The sequence below is a fragment of the Tenebrio molitor genome, chromosome 1, assembly GCF_963966145.1.
Source record: "Tenebrio molitor chromosome 1, icTenMoli1.1, whole genome shotgun sequence".
In the NCBI taxonomy this organism is placed as follows: domain Eukaryota; kingdom Metazoa; phylum Arthropoda; class Insecta; order Coleoptera; family Tenebrionidae; genus Tenebrio; species Tenebrio molitor.
The window spans coordinates 4,789,254-4,807,494 of record NC_091046.1 but is presented as its reverse complement, the minus strand read 5'-3'; the positions used below and the strand labels follow the sequence as shown (position 1 = coordinate 4,807,494).

The 18,241-nt window shown below is 37.5% G+C and overlaps 1 protein-coding gene across 3 annotated transcripts in view; it reads right to left on the bottom strand.

Moving 5' to 3' along the window:
* LOC138125125 (limbic system-associated membrane protein) overlaps positions 1-18,241 on the bottom strand; it is a 241,039-nt gene that overhangs the window by 105,917 nt on the left and 116,881 nt on the right. For all 3 annotated transcript variants that reach the window (XM_069040403.1, XM_069040402.1, XM_069040404.1), the window contains exon 3: positions 8,204-8,326. In XM_069040403.1, coding sequence (XP_068896504.1) covers positions 8,204-8,326 — 123 coding nt within the window. The remainder of the gene's footprint in view (positions 1-8,203; positions 8,327-18,241) is intronic.

Below are 18,241 nucleotides of genomic sequence, written 5' to 3'. Positions count from 1 at the left end.
AATTTTACGAAAACTTTTTGCTTTGACAATTTTACGAGTTGAATTTGGGCATTTTTATTCTGGTGAGGCCCGAGAGCTTTAGCTCGAGGGTTTAACCTTTGAATAAAAATATCCAAACATCAACGAGTAAAATTGTCTACAGCAAAAGTGAAAATTGGGAAATTTGTCAAATATAAAAACTATTTTTGGCAAGATTAATTCCAGAATACAAACTTTAACGTCAATTATTTATTTATAATACCCACAGTTATTAAAAACACAATTATTAAAAACAATTTGAGAATCTGACAGGAGTAGCATGCACTTTTAGTCACTTTTGTCAGATGACAGAGTAGTAGTACGTTTTTATCGCGACAAACATTTTTGATTGGATGAAAGCAAGTGCTCTGATTGGCTGAACACGCACGTTTGATGTATGTAGGAATTAATCATTATAATATGGGGGCGATAATCGTGACATTCAAATGATCAGTCGTAGCTTCTCATTAAAAATATTGCGAATCGTCTTCTCATTTAAATTTAACTCCGCCGAATGCAAACAACCTGTTTTGACGTTTAACGACATTTACCCATTCAAATGAAAATCCAAACAAATCGGCGTTATTCAAATCCTCAATCATTAAATTTGTTATTCAAACAATCTTTCTAGTTTAAGAAATCCGAACGAGTCAATCAATAAATCAACTACGTAAGTTGTCGGCGTTTCCGATTTTCCGCATCACTTTAAACTGGATTTTCGCACATTTTAACGCCTCCGTCGAGCGATAGTTTCCCCGACGGCGTATTTTTTCGGTCTCTCTTTTTGCTCATTAAAAAGCCGCCGAAATTGATGAACTAATTAAAACGACAACTGCCACCTAAATGGCGGCGGCATCGGACGCGGCCGAAACTTTTAAATGAAGAATGGTGCATAAATGAATACACAAAAGTGAGACACGTAAAAAGTAATACCTGAAAATCTAAGGCGCCGCCTGCGGTATGGGCCCAGCTTATGATATTACCTGTCGTAATTCCGCACTTAATAAAGTTACAGCGCCGTCAAATTAGTTTCCGAGTTTATAATTAAAAAAGTTACCCTATTTAAATAGTAGCTTTCGCACAATATCGTCGACGGGGACAACACATCATGCTGAATTTCAATTAGGTAATGTAATAACACCCGCTTTTTACGGGAGAACACTCAATGGAAACCGAATTTATTGTTTAAGCTTTTTTGCAGTACAAAAGCTCGACTGACCCACCGAAAAACAAAATTAAAACCGACACATTGTCACGGCGACCACCAAACGGTTGCAGCTTGCTGATTTGTACAACTTTTGATGCCTTTCAGCTCGGAGCGTGAGACGTGACGGTGAAACTAATACAATGATGTCGTGGTGCGCCTGCGCTTCTGACTGTGCTGAGATGTTCTACTTGAACCGGAAGCTCTACTTTTTGGAGCTTATGAAATTTGTAGTCGACGCTTTTGACACTTGACGCCCTAAAAATAGAAATTAAGACGCGAAATTGCCGCCATCGAGGAGCAAAACAAAGCAAATCCCTCACAGTTTCCGGCGTCTATTAGTGTCACAAAGACGTCACCACTCCGATATCCGATCCTTCCATCAACGATTAGACAGACGAAGCACTAAAGCTGATAGTATTTTTTGTTCCGCTTTGTCTCAGATTTGTCATCAATCGGAATCGTACAGAAACACGATTAATTTACCGACGGCAAAATCAATGACAGTGTAGATGTGTTAAGGTATCGAGTAAATAAAGTATATGAAGAGAATTTTCCCCACACGCTATCGGGCATTTATTTGATCCAATGGTTCCACAGTATCTGACGATATATTGTTGCGAGGGGTGAAATATATTACGACAACCACTCGCAACTTTTTGTCCATTGCTAAATGATGGTGTTTTACCCCGCCCTGGACTATTAACAAATTAGGAAGGAAAACGTGACTCCAGTTGGTATTTTCGAACAAACAATGAGAAATAAGGAAAGAAATTTTGTTGTTGCGTAGCGTTTTTGACAAATTGAGCAATTTGAGAGCTCGCGTAGGACTTGTATCCTGGAGACATGATTCCAGTTATGATATGGAAATATCTGAAATTAAATAAAAACGACTATTGTGTTCGCATTGCATTGAAATTCTTGTATACGTTGGAATATACAAATGATACAGTAAGAAGGTATTCAAGAGCAAATGTTATTTGAAATTTGAAAATCAATTTCGCAGACGTAGATTGCGTTTCGGATTGATTCGAGATCTGGAGGTTATTCCGAGTTAACAAACACTCGACTGCATTGTCCACCATAAAGTAAAACTTGCAAAAGAGGAGTAAAGAGTAATGAACTAGAATATAAAACCCTGAGAGAGCTCGCCAATCTAAATTTCCAATTAGGTCTTCCCGAGACGATCTATCCCAGAAATAATTATTCTCCCGCCTATTTTTCCTCTAATGAAATAAAATTAGCGGATCCAGAGTCTGCCCCAGGGACGATATTTCGCCGTCTGAGGCGCTATTCGAAATCAGCGTTCGAATCCTGCGGGAGCCGGTGGAGCAATTGCAAACTGGAAATAACTAGAATATCCTGAATAAAATATAGAGTTCCGCTCAGTCGGTAAGTGAGATAATAATCCGATGGCTCAGTCGACCCACTTCCGTCGGAAGTCGGCGGCTATCGCTGATCGATACACGCTCCGGAATTATTCCACTCAATCACTTCGAATATTTCGACGGCATTTAGATTGCAAAAAAGATGGGACAAACACTGCAGTCTAGACGGCCACTTCCGCCAGATTATGAAGTTACAACTTCCTTTCTGCAGAAAAATCGTCTCGCCGGATCGAGATGGTGAAGTTTTTACTGTCGCTTCATTGTGAGGTGGCTGTTTGCGCTCTGCGTCCGATGCAAAAATGAAATGAACACGCGAGAAGTTAAAAAATCCACCGAACGAAAAAGTGATGATTTCGGTAGTGGTTTCTGTGTGAGATGTGAGATGTGAGATTCTCGAGAAAAATTTAACATGCGCTCTTTCAGCAGAAAATAATTTGAATTGTCACATTGAAGATTTTGATAATTGTTTCTTTGTGAGGTGGTTGTTTGTGCGTTGCCTGCGAACTGTTGTACTGTTTTATCAATTTGGTTGTAGGTCGTAAAATTTTACGACCTACAACGAAATTGAGAAAACAGTACAGCGAGATAAAAATAAAGAAACATTTCGAGAAGAATTATAAACCGTTCTTTCAGCAGAAAAACAATTTAAATTTAGATACTGAAGATTACTGTGTGAAGTGGTTGTTTGTGCTTTGCTTCTGAGGTGGTGTGGTGCGAAGCAAAAATGACGTGAAATCCCCGAGAAGGAAAATTAAAAAAGTGCTGATGACAAGACAATTGGAGAGTTTCGCGTGGGCGCCGAAATAAAAACTTAATGAACACCTAGAATAAGAATTCGCGAATTAGCGAAAAACAAATTAGGAAGCGGCGAGCGAATCTCGATTAAGTCTTATTAAAAATTTCATCCCCAAGTCCGCATAAGGGGTGGGCCGTGTAAACTTATGATTATGAATTTCTGTCTGACTGATTCCTTTGTATCGAATGATTAAACGTTCCGCCACTTAAAAGCGAAAGTAACGTGAACAGTTCAGGATTTATCTGGCCGAAGCGAGCTTAATCTCGCTCCCGATCTCATAATTTTTTCAGCCGGGCGAGAAAAAACAACCTGACGTACTAATTTATACACACGTTGTTGTGTGGCGGCGGCGGACGACTCGGGGGCGTCACTTGTTTACGGTTAATTAGTCCGTGCGCCACAAAAACGACCTCTATTATTTGAATCCTGTGCAAAATCCTCCAGTCTGGAAGAGTGCTCGGACGGGTTGTCTGTAACAGAGCTGGGGGATTGCGGGACGAGTGGAACTGACGAATGCTGGATCCTGTGAGAACTTGACAAGGTGATTTGGGATAATTGAGGTTTGGAAGTTGATCAAAGACTGTTTACAATTCACTACAGTTGCACCGCAATAAACAAGTAAATTGTACTCGTATTGGACACAATTTCCTTAATGTCTCTTTATCGTGTCGTGATCAATATAGAAATCTGGGCTAACGACCATATTCTCTTTAAAATGCTTCAAACTTTATAAATTATTGACTGCATTCTGTGTTTAATTTTTTTAACAAAATTGTAAACACCAATACTGCTTGTCGGTTGTTATAAATTTTCCACAAAAAGAATACTCTTATAAGTATAGGTCATTTGGTATCGATTGTGACAGTTTCTGATAGAATATACTTATGTACTGGTAACTGCTGTACAACTAATACAGCGTCATGCAATTTCTTGTATTCAACTGTTCAGTTATAGAATGAAATTCTTCATGAGGTGGCTGTTTGTGCTCTGCTTCTGATACAAAAATGAAATAAATACTCGAGAAGAGTTAGAAAATGCAGAAAATCGTTACGCCGAATTGAAATAGTGATTTCGGTTTTGGGTTCTGTGTGAGGTGGTTGTTTGTGCTCTGCTTTCGAGCTGTTCGAACAATAAGATATTGTTATTTATAAGGACAAAGATCCCGGCGCCTCCACCATTTTTGTAAAATATACAGGCTGATTCACGAGAATTAATGAGCCTGGCCAAATTCGCCATGCAACCAACATTACATTTTCGCAACTTACTTTGCGAAACTCTTAAAAAAATTACAATTTGGATCCACGATGCCCACCAATCATAATCATTGTCATTTTTTTACAAACGAAGCGCATTGATGCATATGAAAGAAGTGGTGGGCAGTATGTTAAACATCTCTTTAATATGATTCACTTAATTTTTATGTTCTGTTTGTTATTAAAACATCTTTTGCACTATTTTTTTCAGTATTTCAGTCACTGCTGTCTATGTCAAAAAATAATAATGATAATAATTGATAAGCATCGTGAATCCAAATTGTATTTTTTTTTTAAGTTTCGCAAAGTTGCGGTATTGTAATGTTGGTTGCATGGAGAATTTGGTTAGGCTCATTGTTCCTCGTGAATGACCCTGCATTTATCCTAAGTAAAAAAATATGTAGCAGGACAAGCATTTGATATATTTGAAATTTTCTAAAATAATGAGCTACGAGATGGTCATGCGGCCCTTTGGATTGCCATAATAATTTCTATTAAAAACAGTCTTTAGATTTGCTCTAGCTCAAAGTAAAGCAGAGATATTGTTATTTTTAGTGATTATTTCCGTCATACATATAAAAACCCGTAGTTGCTCTGTGTCAAAATTTAATCGCTTTTGAATTTGCAAGCATTGTCAAAGATGTTGCAAATCATTCGTTATAAAATCTATGTATTTGTTCATAATAATTCAGGAAATAATCACTCCGAACACCCCGCTTGCATGAAAATAACCTGATTAAATTTTGACGTTTTTTATCGCAACGTTTTGCTTAAAGAAATATTTCTCGTAAATTTTCCACCCTCCTGGAAAATTTATTCGACATATTTCTAAGCAAAACATTTTGACAAAACGTCAAAATTTAATCGGTTATTTTCATGCACTTGGGATATTACTGTTGAAAAAATATCTCGGCGCCTCCACCTTCTTTGCGAAATATAAATACATATTTTTAACTGGTGCCAGAGATGAGGCAATGCGGTGTTCTGTAACAATTTTATCCGTCACAATTTTGTAATTAGAATCAATTCAAACAGTAATAAAGGCATCGTTATTTCCTTCGACAAAAAGCATCCCGGGGCCTCCATCATTTCTTGAATAAATATGCAAGCTACAGATAGAATCATACAATTTTTGCGGTAAAAATGTCAATATCTATTAAAAACATACTTTAGATTCGTTTTACTTCAAGTAATAACAGAGATATTCTGTTTTTAGTGAACTGATATCCCGGCGCCTCCACCAATTGCGCGAAATATAATTAATTTCTTTTTAAGTTTCACTTGATATTCAATATTTAGAAATCTATTTTTGTTGATATCGTCCGTCAAACAGTTTTTAATTTCGTTAAAAACATAATCTTAAAAAAATTACTTGGCGACTTCACCATTTTTGTAAAATTAATTTCCAAATTTCGTGCGTAATGCTAGAGTAAAATCAAAGTTTTCTCCCTTCATATCATCATGAGACTATTTAAAACAATGGTTAAAGTGAACTGAAAAAATATAAAGGGTTATTTACGTAAGGTGATGAGCCTGACCAGGCAAAAATGCAACCCAAAATACAATTTATAAAGCTATCTCAATCCCTATTACAGTATCATTCTGCACATAAAAAATAGGTAGCTTTTAACGTCAGCCTAATGAATGTCAAGTTTTGGCAGAAAAATACCTCTCTCAACAAAGTCCTATCATTTAATAAAAATACCAAAACATAATGAATGCTTTGTAGAATGTATTTTGGGTTGAATTTTTACCTGTTCAGGTAAATTTTTTCCAAATCTGTTTAAGAAATTCTTTAGTTTAAGTGAAAAGCTGTCTTGCCTTCTTACTTGAATTTCTAATAAAATCGTTCAATGGTTGCTGCGGAAAAAATATCAAGAAATGCATTTTTTTAGTGTAAACAAGCTTAATTTTCTAATGTGAAAACACCAGGCTTGCGTGTCTCCTGGTATATATTCTCTAGAAAAATAATACACTATTTATAAGTTTGCTGTGTAGGTCTATCATTGGGTATTGATTATGACAGTAGACACATAGAAATGTATTGCTCACTGTTACATCTCAATTCCGTTAAATTAAAAATTGAAGAACCGAAAATTTATTCTTGAAATCTTCGATCCTCCACTGTCTGATTATATCCTTTATATTTGTCTATTTATTTATTTATTTCATTTCCACAGGCAAAATATTTAAAAAATCGTGATTCTTAATTTTTAATTCAGAAAATAATATTCGAAGGGCAAAGACGGAAAATTCTTGCTTCTTAAAAAAATAAAACATTGTTAACAAAACAAGTTAATAAGTGGGTTGAGCTACTACATTAATTTGGTAGGTGGTGGTAAGTGTGGTCCCGAATCCACCTACACAAAAGTAACAAGAAAAAATTAATTGGAAACGTAAAATCCCACTCGACAAATAATTAGAATGCAAAGTAGAAAATTCTCCATTTCTATGTGAGCCGTAAAACGTTGCAAAAACTAGAACGCTATTAAATTGTATTAAACCCGAAGCAGTTGTGTGGCACTTTATTGTCACTGAAACTGGCTTTTACGGTGTTTCGCCCCGGGATACTATTTTGTCCCAGTTTTCCATGCTAGATATTCCTTGTTAACTTACGAGCGTAAACTCCGCAAGGCCAAGGAAATTTCATTTTAAATTAAAATTTTATTCGGGTAAGTGCTTTCCGACGACCACTCCGAAATGAGCGCCACGCCTTAATTGTTAATAAAAAAATAAATTACCACTTTCGGATGCTCCGTAACACGTAACAACAATGTTGTTGACTTTTATTACGATATTTTTACGGTCTCACGTAAAGGACGCCGCTTCAATTATGTGGACTGCACTGTCAATATGTAATAAGTGGGCGGTACTGTTTGCCTTGAGCTTTGACAGGACTGCTTTTTAGTTACAGCCTTCTCAAACAACGTAAAAAGCGTCGTTTAGCTTGTTTGCGGAATTTCATAAATTGCCATCTGCAGCACTATTATTACAAAAATTGCTTTAAAGTTCTACCAGACTGGCAACAAGCAAAGCTTTCCAGAAAGCTTTGTCTTTATGCCAGTGGAACATTGCCCCTAAGAATGTAGGTCGAGAGAGTTTAGTAATAATAATATTGGAGGATATTGTTCTGTCGTTTGAAAGTTACGGCCACCCATCCAAATATTAACCGCGTGCAGAGCTGCTTAGCTTCGATAAAAGTCGTACTTTCAAGTGATAGCAATGTGAAAAATGTCTTAATTCGAATGAAAATGTTTAGTTAGTATAAATGTTAATTTGTGTGTCCGTCGAGATTTGTCCTGTTTGCACTTGTTTCGTAAATGTGACAGCTATTTCAGGAGTCACCGAGCAATGTTGATAAAATTATAATGCAAATTAAAATTTTCTGGAGCGTTAAGGATCGCAAAAATATAATTTTGTTTGTGCAAATAAAGTGCGGGATCCTCGTCTGGCACATTTCTGGCGCAAGATATCGCAGTGAATTTTCCAGGACAATGTAAGCTGACACCGGAAGACAGTTACACAGTCCCAAATATTTTCTTACCAGGATTGGAGACCTCGCAGGGCAGGATGACCGTATGCTTATCCGTGACCTTAAACACTTGACTCGACGTGAGGAATGTGGGTAGCGTGGCCGGGTCGACCTTGATGCTGGCTTGCCAGGACTCTGCAAAAGGACAATAATTAGAGACACGTGTCCTTCAACTTCCCTAATATCGGGGTAATGTTGATGGCGGCGAATTACCCATCCCGAGCCCACACTTATCATTACCGCCAAACAATGACCCACCGGCTATTTGTACAGGCGAAGTGCCAAATTTGTCGCTGCAAGAAAGTCCCGGCTTAATTGGAGGACCTCTTTCCATAATGTTTGATCGAACAATATTTTCGGAAAAATTCACATTTTTCGTCGAGGGTGATTCATGTGTTTTGTTAAGCATTCGACAACTGTGTTATGGTCGATTTCGCCGTGTTTGTTTTCGCGAGGGTGCTTCACCGCCGTTTAATTAAGGACTTTTTCAATCGACATTGCGTGCTCGATTCGGCTTGATGGCACTTCTCCAAAAGGAAAATATTGAACGCGTCGAACAATCGCGAATTACGCTCTTATTGGCCGGTGAGTGTTACGTTAAAAATTTATTAATTTTTTTGTTTGTACGATGGGACTCCAATTCGTTTAATGACTGTCATGTCAAATGTCGATTGTGTTTGTTCGCTTCGGGATCGATCGTGGGTGATGTGTGTCTGCATTCAAGTTACAATAATCAAAATCAAACAGGACTAAACATTCTGGGGGGCGGCCGAGTCAGGGACACGAAAAATGTACACTTCATTACAAATTTGTTACAATTACTATTCACTCACTATTCGATGAATAATAATACACATTTTGTAATAATGCTGATAAAATTTGATAAACAGTCAATACACTTACAGCTGTTTTTTTCTCTTATCTCTTCAACTATTCGACTAGTCGCAGACCTTCTATTAAATTAGTTCTATAGTCCATTTTTTTATTATAGTCCGATGAGCTTAGTCTGAATCAAGAAGTCGACATGACCTGCGTCTGCTTTCCACATTTGACAGCAACTACCAATATTTGATAACTGTTTATTAACTAATAGGTAAAATATATTAAAAGTTGTTGAAAACAACACTAAACAACTAGGCTTGAACTGTCTTTCTTTCTTCCGAGATTTTGTTTCGACAATGCCACGTAAGATCAATGCCCTTACACGCTAATAAGAAATTTTTTAATGTATTTACACGGGAACGAGATAATAAGGATCCGCTTCTGCCAGTGGGTGCTGTTCAAGAAAGAGTTGCGTAGCCTTTCCTTGCCATCATACGGCGGAAATTTCAAGCAAAATTAAACAAAATTATCACAAATGTAGTCACGACCTAACCTAAAAATTTGACGTCGCTAGTGGAATAAACGTACAATTCGCGTCTTGCTCTAATCGCACATGTCAAAGCGAGATGCATAGTGGGACGGACTTAATAAAATACGTACAAAACTCCAATAGCTTGTTTTACATTATGTTGAAAAGAGATAGCAATATAACAGTTGCTCTGCTTATTAATTGATCCATCAGACTATAATTAAAAAATGGACTATATTTGTTTCATATTAACTCACACAGAGAACAAAAAAAATTATAATAAATTAAGCAAAAAGGAAACTGAAAAATATTATGAATGAATGTTTTATTTTGCCCTACGGGCTTTCCGATTCCTGATTATATTTTCCTTTAAACATAAAATAGCAATTCCAAAAGAATAAAAAATAAACAGTTTTATTCCTATCCGCCACCCCTTTCCTTCTTTGTTCTTTCCCTCCCCTTCGCTTCGTCAAAGCTATTTCTGTTAACGCATTTACTGCTTCCTTCTTCAATTGTTCACATTCTTTGTCACACCACTCATTTTTCTTCCTTGTTCCTCTTGCTCGCTTGACTATTACTGCCTTTTTTTCGTTGCTTTTTCAATTACTTCTTTCGGTTCTACCGCCATCTTCTCTACACCTTGCTTTTCACATCTGACTTTTTTTGTCTCCTTCTATCCTCTTCTACTCCCTGGCCATCCCATATTTTTATTGTCACCTTCCTCTGCTTCTCTTTCGCTCTTCCTTTTCCCTTTTCTTCATGGTTCGTTTCTTCTATACTTATTTCCACCGGGAGGTGGCCCGACTCTATTCTTTCCCCTATTCTGAATTCTTCTGCTCTTTCTCGTACTTTTTCGTTCTCTATTCCGTAATCTATCACTGTTTCCTCCCTAGTAGCTACCTATATAGGCCCATTCCCCTTTTTCGTCCCCTTGTTTGTTCCATCAGTTTCTTCCTTTCTGCATTTTCCACCTTGCCTTTTAATTTTCTTTTCCTCTCTCCCCTCTCCTCTTTCTTTCAAACTTCTTGCTCCTCTTTCTCCTATTCCCCCGTTGAAGTCCCCTCCCAAGAGTAAACAATCTCTCCTGTTTTCTTTCATGGCGTCTTGGACACGTCTTCATGTCGTCTTCATCTCTTTACTGTATATTGTCATTATTTTTCATCATTCATTGCCTATAATGAACTTTTCTTTCCATGCATCTTTCTTCTTCTTCCTTTTCTTGTCGCTTTTCTTTAATCTCCAATTTCACCCCTGTTATTATTCCTCCGGTAGCACTTCCATTTTTCTTTTCTATTTTCCCCCCGGTATCCGTTTTCTTTGTCATTCACCTTCTCTTTGTACCTTTTCTCGCCGGTTTGTCTTCTCTTTTTCTCTCCTTCTTCTAAAAATTTTTCTTCAATTTCTCTTCTCTCTTATCCCATATAAACCATTGCCCGTTTATCTGTATCTTCCTGTATCCTATTTTCACCCTTTTCCCCGTATCTCTCTCTTCTCTACCCACCTCTCTTACCTTCAACTTACTGTTATTTAGCATATTGTTCTTCTTCTGTTCCCAACTTTCTATTTTTGCCAGCATCATCTTATCTTTATGTATTTTCTTTACGTTCACTTTCACCCCTATCTCCCTTTCTAACCATTCTTTCACCCCCTCTCTATATTTCCTCTTATTCCCGCTATTACGTCTGTTATAACATTATTCTTCCTCTCCTTCTTTTCTCTTTGTTCTATCTTTTCCTCTATCATTTTCATCCTTTTCGTCCAATCTGCCTTCTCCGCCTGCCATTTTTTCTTCTCTTGCTCTCATCTCCTCTCTCACTGCCACTAATTCCTTTCTTAGTACTTTGTTCTTCTCTCTTTTTCCCATCCTATCCTCTCTTATCCATTTCCTTGCTTTTATTTCCTTCTTCGCTTTTACTTGGGTATATTCCCGTTGTCTTTCTGAATGGGTTCGTACCTTCTTCAGACGTCCTACCCTCTTCTCTTTCTCTGTTGTTGTTTTCTTTCCTTATTTTCGGCGAATGCGGCATGCCCTCTCTTGCTTGCTCGCCTCCTTCTGTTTATCACCTCTCCCTCGCTCGTCGCTGTTTACGTTAGTAATCTCTTTTTATTACTAAATACTCACTATGGCTGCCAGATCCGGAATCGAAAAATATTATGAAACTATAATACATTCATTTTTGTTTTAGACCAGAGTAGGCTATTTTAATTTTTTTAAATGTTGGTATCGGGGCTATGTCAGAATAACAAAATCAAAATTGTTCGAACTGCCAGTGTCAAATTTGACATTATTATTAAGTATTAGGGTAAATTAGTTTTAAATTTGTGCAATATTTACATTTATCACTAAATACACACATTATTGAGTTCTCGAAACTATGTAGTTAATTGGAAAATGATAATGCTTGGCTACATGGTCATGAATTTTGACAAGAAAGTGTAACCTCAAATATTATACATGATGTATATTGTCATTCAGCCACAGTCTTACCATACAACTCGCCAAATTTCCATAGCCTACTCTGGTCTAAAACAAAAGTGAATGCACTGTACAGGGTGTCCATTTTATCTCTTCCCGCCTTACGGTTTAGCAATAGGCAACACATAATACATTGCACAGATATCTTGGTGGAAATTATTTCTTTTTTAAAATAAGAAACATAGTTAGCCAAAGTGAAACATTTAATATGCCACGAAGTGACATAACGCATAACTTAAATAGTTTAAAGAGTTCCTCTATTTCTAAATTTTTGAAGTATTTGATGACTGATGTCATCCATGACGGTAATATTCAATGCAACCTTTTGAAAATTTTTAAAAACATTTTTTTAAACATAGCAATCTCCAAAAAGTAAATTGTGTTGGCTATTTTGTAGTTTTAAGGCGGGAACTGATCTTTTTACAAATTATTATTATTTTGCAGCTTCTTTAACATCCGAGACATGGCTCGTAGTTTTATGAATTTTCGATATTTTATAAAAGAAAGAATTAAAATAAATATATACAAGGTGATTCACAAGTGGAAATGAGCCTAACAAAATTTGTTATGCAACCAACAATACCTGTCCTCCATAGTTTTTTAGTTTGTGTCTTTATTAATGATTCCACATAATGATTTTGATTAAATTTAAAAAATGTAATGTCGGGCATGTTTCGACTATGTTTTATAAAATTAAAATATATTTTTTTAAATCCACACAATCGGTGCAAACGTAATGTTGGCTGCATCACAAAACTCTTTAGGCCGATTATTAATATCCATAGTAATTAATATTCATTCAAAATTATCACTATGATCTACACAGTGAACCTTGACACATCCACCTTATCGGAGATCTGGACTATTTTATTCTTATCGACCAAACTAAATTTATCTTTATCTTGCAACATTTTATTGTAATTAACCTTTCCTGTACACCATTTAATTTTGTTTCGATATTACCACCCACCCAAATCCCCTGTTTACTTGAAACTAGAAACAAAAAAATAACTAAAAATATCTTTTCATTCCATTTCGTCGTCTTTGATCGGGGCATCAACAATTTCGAAACAAATTAGAAAAAACATGTTTTCCAACGTCGCTCTCGTCTAGTTTATGAACTTTACAAAGGTTACAGCGTTGATATATTTAGACCCGCTATTCAAAAACTGTTTCGTGTTATTGCATATGCAGCCGAAGAGCTTTGAAGTCTCTGCGGTTGACTAATTCACTATATGAAGCGCTAATTCAAGTCAATATTTATACATTTAGAACAACACGTTGCAATAACATTGGCAAATATCCAAACACTTAATCAAGCGAGAAATATTGCAGCCAGAGTGCAGTGTTTAAACAAAACGTAAAAAGCAGTGTTGTTCTTGGTGTAAGTTAAATGATGCAGCAGGAGGGTAAAAAGTGTTGGAAGACTGTTTCGTAGCTCAAGTTGAAATTTTAGTTGTAATTTATGTTAAATTATTTATCAACTTGCTAGGACTTGGAAAACCATTACTTTGAAATTAAATTTCTTTGATTGCTTTGATTGTATCGACAAAAGAAACAGAATAAAAACGACAAAAAGTGTTATTACGTTATCGTGTTTGTTGCTCGAAGGGTTCATTTATTCATAAGCACTGTTAATATTAACATTTAGATGTAAATAAGAGCAAAACAAGCTAAAGCTTCCTATTTCTTTATTCTCTCCGAGCCAAAGATTCATGTCTGCAGGTTTTAAAATCTGCAACTTGAAACAATGTTAATTTACGTCGGGTTTCCAGCCTGAGAGGGCCATTACTTTAGAACGCTCCACTACATAAAATTTGTTACTTTTTTAAACATCTCTACCGAGGTTAATAATGTCTAACTTGTAGGGAATTACGTGATATAGATGAGTCCGTGAGGCGCGCACGGTCTTTATTATCAATAAGAAAAGGCAATCTTTTACCTTTTAGCACGGCCTGAACCGCACAATTTTCAGATTAATACTTGCTTTTAAACACAAACTGCTTCATAAGTAAGGTTTATATCAGTTTTAACGTTTGGGTGAGTTTAACGGCAGAATTAAAATCGTTGTAAAAGGGGAGCCATAAAAGAACGAGCTTTGCATGGTGCGTAATTTGTTAATGTTTTAATCCGGCGCTCGTAATTTTTTGATCGGGCCACTTCAACATATTTTCAAATTGGGGAAAGTAAAAAGAGCTTTTTTAATTCATTCTGCAAATACATAACATTTTTGCTTTACAATACAAAAATTTCCGATAATAATGCGGGATCTGGAAAAGTGTCCCGAATGCTTGCAGCGTTTCCACGTTGAATGACAAGGGAAATCCAAAGCTGCAGATAAATTAAGTTCGATTATTAATAATTGTCATTCGACCAAATCAATCTCTTCTTTGGAGAATCTTTTGCTTTCCTATAGAGCTTTCGATGTAGCAGAGAAATCTGATAAGTCATTGAATAAGCATATAAAAGAAAATCTTTCTAATTTTGAAGTTCCTCAAATATGAACTGTTTCTAAGAAACGTACAAATTTATCATTAGCTAAGAAAGTGGGAGCAAAAGTAGCCGATTTTGATATCAAAGGAGCTGTTAAATTATTGTCCTCGGATGACTCATTAGCTTTATTCAATGAAGATGTTGCTGAAGAATAAAAAAAAAAAATACATCCTTCACCATCTCGCGAACTTTTTTCCCAGACGCTTTCAAACCAGGAGACAATTTTTTGAAGTGAACACTTCTTTAGGCCCACCACGACACGATTTCCGTGAATTAGTTTCAGCGTCACGCGTCACGTCACACGCTCCGCGGTGAAAGGCTCATTCGAGTCTTTTCGAGTGGAGATTTTAATATCGATTTCTCGACAGAAAAATCAAAGCCCTTGATTGATTTGGAAACATGGATTGGACACGCTTTGCGATTAGTGTTCGGCCAACTGTAACAGTTAATTGTTGTAAATTGCAGATTCCTAATAACTTAATTACGGCTGGTGATGTCTGCTTAATGTGAGTGCTTCCGCGTCTGATACCGCCACCTGATTAATACCGATTATTGTTATCTATTAATGTCGATAAATTATTTCCGGTCATGCATCAAGATCGCTGCTGGAAAGTAATAACTCACGCGGCAGCCCCGTTAATCTTTAATTATTAGTGAAGTTTATGTTATCCATGTTACTGCTCCGAATTTGCTGTAATTAGTGTAACGTCTAGCGCGGCTTAAATATCGCCCCACATAGTTGCACTATCGACCCCGGAACATCCCCTCGCACAATCTTGAGCCGAAATGAAGAGGTCGATCCTGTTACAATTTCAGAGCGATGTGAAATGGGCTGCCTAATTGGCGCCGCTGACCTAATTAAACGTTCCTTGCTTTTGCCAGTGTTGGATCCGACACTCCAACGAAGGCACTGTTTGGTTTCACCTTTGTTTCCAGGATCCGGAGATAACTCGCTTAGTGCTGCGTGGGTGATGGCGGGAGGACGAAAAACCCGAGCTTTTTCGCGAGATGTATCGCTTGACCCAATTGCCTCAACTGTTTTTCCCATAACTAGAAAAAATTAATTAACCTTGGGAAAAACGCCACGACACGATTGTGTCGCCGCCGCCGGGAATCGATGGCTTAAGGGTTAATCGTGCCCCGCTTAATTTTAGAACCCCAGGGAGATCTCTCCACCCCCACTTTGTTATTTTTCACCACAAGCTCGTCAAAAATTTTTTGCTGTCAATCACCCCGCGACTTTTCTTTGATAAGCGAGGGGAGCGGCCTGAATGGAGTGAAACTTTCATGTTGACACAAATATTCCGGTTTACTTTGGCTGTAGTACACCCACGCCAGTGTGTGCTCTAGCAATAATTTATGACGGCGACGAAATAATGTATTACTTTGGAGCAACTTCGAGACGCGCGTGTGGTCAATCCAGACGAGACCAGTAAAGCACAAGTGAGAGAATAAGTTTGTCAAAAAGCTCGGTGCTTTAGAGCGCGAATTAATTTGGCGAAATTAATTGCAGGGAGCTCAAATAGGTCGTAATTTTAACAAAAACATTAATACAGCAACTTAGTGCAAGCCATTAAGCTCCATTACTAAGCTACAGAAATTTATTAAACTGTGTGTCGGCGCTCCCTCTTCAAACACGCCGGAACATTATTGTTAACCTCCGGAGTCGCCCGGAAAAATCGGGCAGCAATCCCGAACTGTTCAAATATCGTCCCTTTGATATTATTATTTCCGATTTAATCGTCGGCCCTGGAAGATTAGCTGCGGTTAAGTAAATAGAGTCGTCGAGGACAATTATTTGCGACAATACATGCGGATCTCCCCGGACTCGGAAGGAGAGGAAATGCGAGTCCTCGCGTCAAGTGGGCCTTGTAACCGCACGAGTGCCCTCGTCTTGTCAACTAGGACCAACAAGGACGAGCTCGGCCAACTCCTTATCAACATAAACTTACACGAGTGCAAGTTTCAATCAAGCAAGCGAGATATGCAATTCAATGCACCATTTATCGGAACGTTCACACCGGATTTGGTTCCAGTGGGGCACAATGGCAATTAAAGGAGAACGGCCAGGACGACGTCCGGAAAGTGCACAAGTTGTCAACACAACGGTTTCTATAATTTTGTAAAAAGAGCGGGGCTTGATGAGTGCTTGAATTTGGTGTGAGTCGAAGAGCTCCCTCAAGAGGGCGGGAAATTCCCGTGTAACCTGGCAGAAGGAAAACAAGATCAATGTCTTTGAAGTAAATCTTTTAATGTATCCCACAACAATGCGTTTGCATACAGATTTTCCTGGAACTGTTTGAACAGTAAGTGAATTGCCTTTCCCTCGGGAAATTTGTGGCAACTTTCATTAAATAAAGGAAAGTCTCCATTAATTCCGTTTAAATTGCAATCTTGGAGTCGCAACAAATGTGCCATAACGCGCTTATAATCGTCACACGCACACGATAAATCGCCGGGGTAATGATGGAAACAAACTATATTCGCCGACAATTAAATCCCCAATCAGTAAATTATGCAAATCCGCGTGAGGCACCGCAATTAAAATAAATGCCGCTTGATCGCAATTACCCCACTATTTATCTCGCAGTTGGAAACAAGGAAATCCAGTGGTGACGACTCAATTTTCAGGAACCAGGAGGTGCAGAATCGGTAATAAAAATGAAATCGCCCGTTTCTGATCGAGATTATCGCGTGTCTTGTAGCAATCGGTACTGGATTGAATTTTTCCAGTCTTATTTTAGAAAGGCGAATCTAGCAGTAATAAGATATGATTTATGCATATCTGGAAGTGCTGACAGGCTCAGATGGAATATATCAGGCGTTGGAGATGAGACTGAATATTCAGATAGTTGTTCCACTAACCCACTTCCAGACAAGCTGCAAACATTAGTGCGATGCAATTTTCATAAAACCGATTGAGTCCGGAATTGAAAAGCCAATTATGGTGAAAACACAAAGAAACAAAGCGCCAGGTTTAATTCTAGATGATTGTACAAACATTTTGTTTGGTGACTTTTAATCAAATTGAAGACAAATATTTGTGAGGGAGCCAACAAAATACAATATTGTAGCGTGGTGGTGCGGTAGAACGCTTCAGAGCTTGCGCCTGTGTCGCGAACGGGGGTGATGTCTCGAAGAGCAGCGGCGCATATTCGATAGAACTTACCCAAGAGCCTCTTGGTTATGTTTGTAGGCAAATGAGAAATCATTTTTGAATAAGTGGGTTATTCTTTATAGTAAAAACCGTAGTTATAGTAAAAAAAAAGCTGTGTTATTTTGAAATTTTCTTTTCTTCTTTGATAATCTTCTTCCACAGGATTATCTCTCTCGGGAGATAATTTTCTTTGATAGAGAAAAACAACTGTATTTCTACCCTAAAAAACAAAGAATGTTTATTATTGTGTGTTTTGGTGGAAACATTTATCTTGAAATATAGAACACGTGGTTGGGCAAAACTCTACTTTTGAGGAGTTGTTTGTTGAATAAATAAGTCCCGCGACACTTCCCCCCGCCCCGTCGCAAACCCTTCCAATTCGAATTAATGATTTTCGCCGTTCGATCCTGATACAACTTGAAAGAAAATGTTTAATTCAGCGGAAGCGTCTCCTCCTTCATTAAAACTTTATAAATTAGGATTGCCACTGTCAAGCGAATCCATTTTTTACGAGATCGTCGCTAAATTTTTCCCTCCGCGTCTGCCACCCCCGCGCTTCGTAGAGCAAGAGAA